Source organism: Pyxicephalus adspersus, chromosome 11 (genome assembly GCF_032062135.1).
Source record: "Pyxicephalus adspersus chromosome 11, UCB_Pads_2.0, whole genome shotgun sequence".
NCBI classification, from domain to species: domain Eukaryota; kingdom Metazoa; phylum Chordata; class Amphibia; order Anura; family Pyxicephalidae; genus Pyxicephalus; species Pyxicephalus adspersus.
In genome coordinates this window covers 888,536-890,094 of record NC_092868.1, presented here as the reverse complement: position 1 = coordinate 890,094, position 1,559 = coordinate 888,536, and the positions used below count along the sequence as shown (strand labels likewise).

Sequence of the window (1,559 nt, the reverse complement as noted above, 5' to 3'; positions counted from 1 at the left end):
ATGTGAGAAGTCACATGTAAGAAGACGCATGTAAGAAGACACATGAAGGAAGTCACATGTAAGAAGACACATGTAGGAAGACACATGTAAGAAGTCACATGTAAGAAGACACATGTGAGAAGACACATGTGAGAAGACACATGTAAGAAGTCACATGTAAGAAGACACATGAAGGAAGCCACATGTAAGAAGACGCATGTAAGAAGACGCATGTGAGAAGAAACATGTAAGAAGACGCATGTAAGAAGACACATGTAGGAAGACGCATGTGAGAAGTCACATGTAAGAAGACACATGAAGGAAGCCACATGTAAGAAGACGCATGTGAGAAGACACATGTGAGAAGACGCATGTAAGAAGACGCATGTAAGAAGAAACATGTAAGAAGACGCATGTGAGAAGTCACATGTAAGAAGACACATGAAGGAAGCCACATGTAAGAAGACGCATGTAAGAAGACGCATGTAAGAAGACGCATGTAAGAAGACGCATGTAAGAAGACACATGTAAGAAGACGCATGTAAGAAGACGCATGTGAGAATTCAAATGTAGGAAGTCACTTGTAAGAAGACGCACATATGGAGTCGCAAGTGAGAAGACGCATGTAAGATAAGAACTTGCATGTAGGAAGACACTTGTAAGAAGTTGCATGTAGAAAGTGTCTGGTATTCTATAAAGGTGAATCAGTCATGTGATCAGGTGTCTTTACCTCGTAATTTCCAGTCACTGATGACCTCATTCGCCCCAGGTACGCTGCAATCATGCTGGACAGATGAACAAAGGGGCCCTGTGAATTGGAGACATGAGTTCCTATTATGTGTCAGGTATATATAGCTCCGACATATACCACAGTGTTGTACACAGAACACTAGAGGGCCACATGCAGCATGTGTAATAGATGAGTGTGTCCTTTGTATGATGGTGACTTTCCATTACTCACCACTTTACCCAGGAACATGGTGCTGCCAGCTGACAGGGTGCAGGTAAGACCCACCACCTTGGCACCAAAGTTTTTTATGGTCAGATATTCCTCCAAGATGACCCCGGTGAGGATGGTCTTCAGTTCAGGAATTCCAGAACCTGCGCACACACAAAGGGGATGAGTGTGTTAGCCAGCAGAGAGAACATTGTACCCCCAGGGTGACCCCCCCATACCCCAGAGTGACCCCCCTTCATTCTCCAGAGTGGTCATCTTACCCCCAGAGTGAGGTGTTATGCTCTGAGCGAATCCAGTTGAGAAAGCCACCAGGGCGATGGGGTAGACAATCCAGGAGAGGTAGCGGAGCAGTGTGTGTCCCCCCAACTCCTGCTGCAGCCAGCGGTGCGCTGATCAGAGGGGAGAGAGTCAAACAATGGTACTGGGGGATGGGGGGTGATGGCAGTACCAACACCTTACCCCTCCCCTACAGGAACAAAATCATCAAAACAACTTTATACCCAATACCCTAACCCCCCATCTGCAGCACCCCAAACCCAACCTACAGAGGCCCCCAAACCCAACCTACAGAGGAGCCCAACACAACATACAGAGGACCCCAAACCCAACCTACAGAGGAGCC

The 1,559-nt window shown here is 47.0% G+C and overlaps 1 protein-coding gene across 1 annotated transcript in view; it reads right to left on the bottom strand.

The window, feature by feature from the left end:
- The window catches only part of LOC140340445 (chloride channel protein ClC-Kb-like), a 17,868-nt gene that overhangs the window by 7,053 nt on the left and 9,256 nt on the right, over positions 1-1,559 (bottom strand). Inside the window, exons 4-6 of the mRNA XM_072425657.1 lie at positions 1,198-1,326; positions 941-1,080; positions 710-787 (exon numbers count right to left, since the gene is read on the bottom strand). Coding sequence (XP_072281758.1) covers positions 710-787; positions 941-1,080; positions 1,198-1,326 — 347 coding nt within the window. The remainder of the gene's footprint in view (positions 1-709; positions 788-940; positions 1,081-1,197; positions 1,327-1,559) is intronic.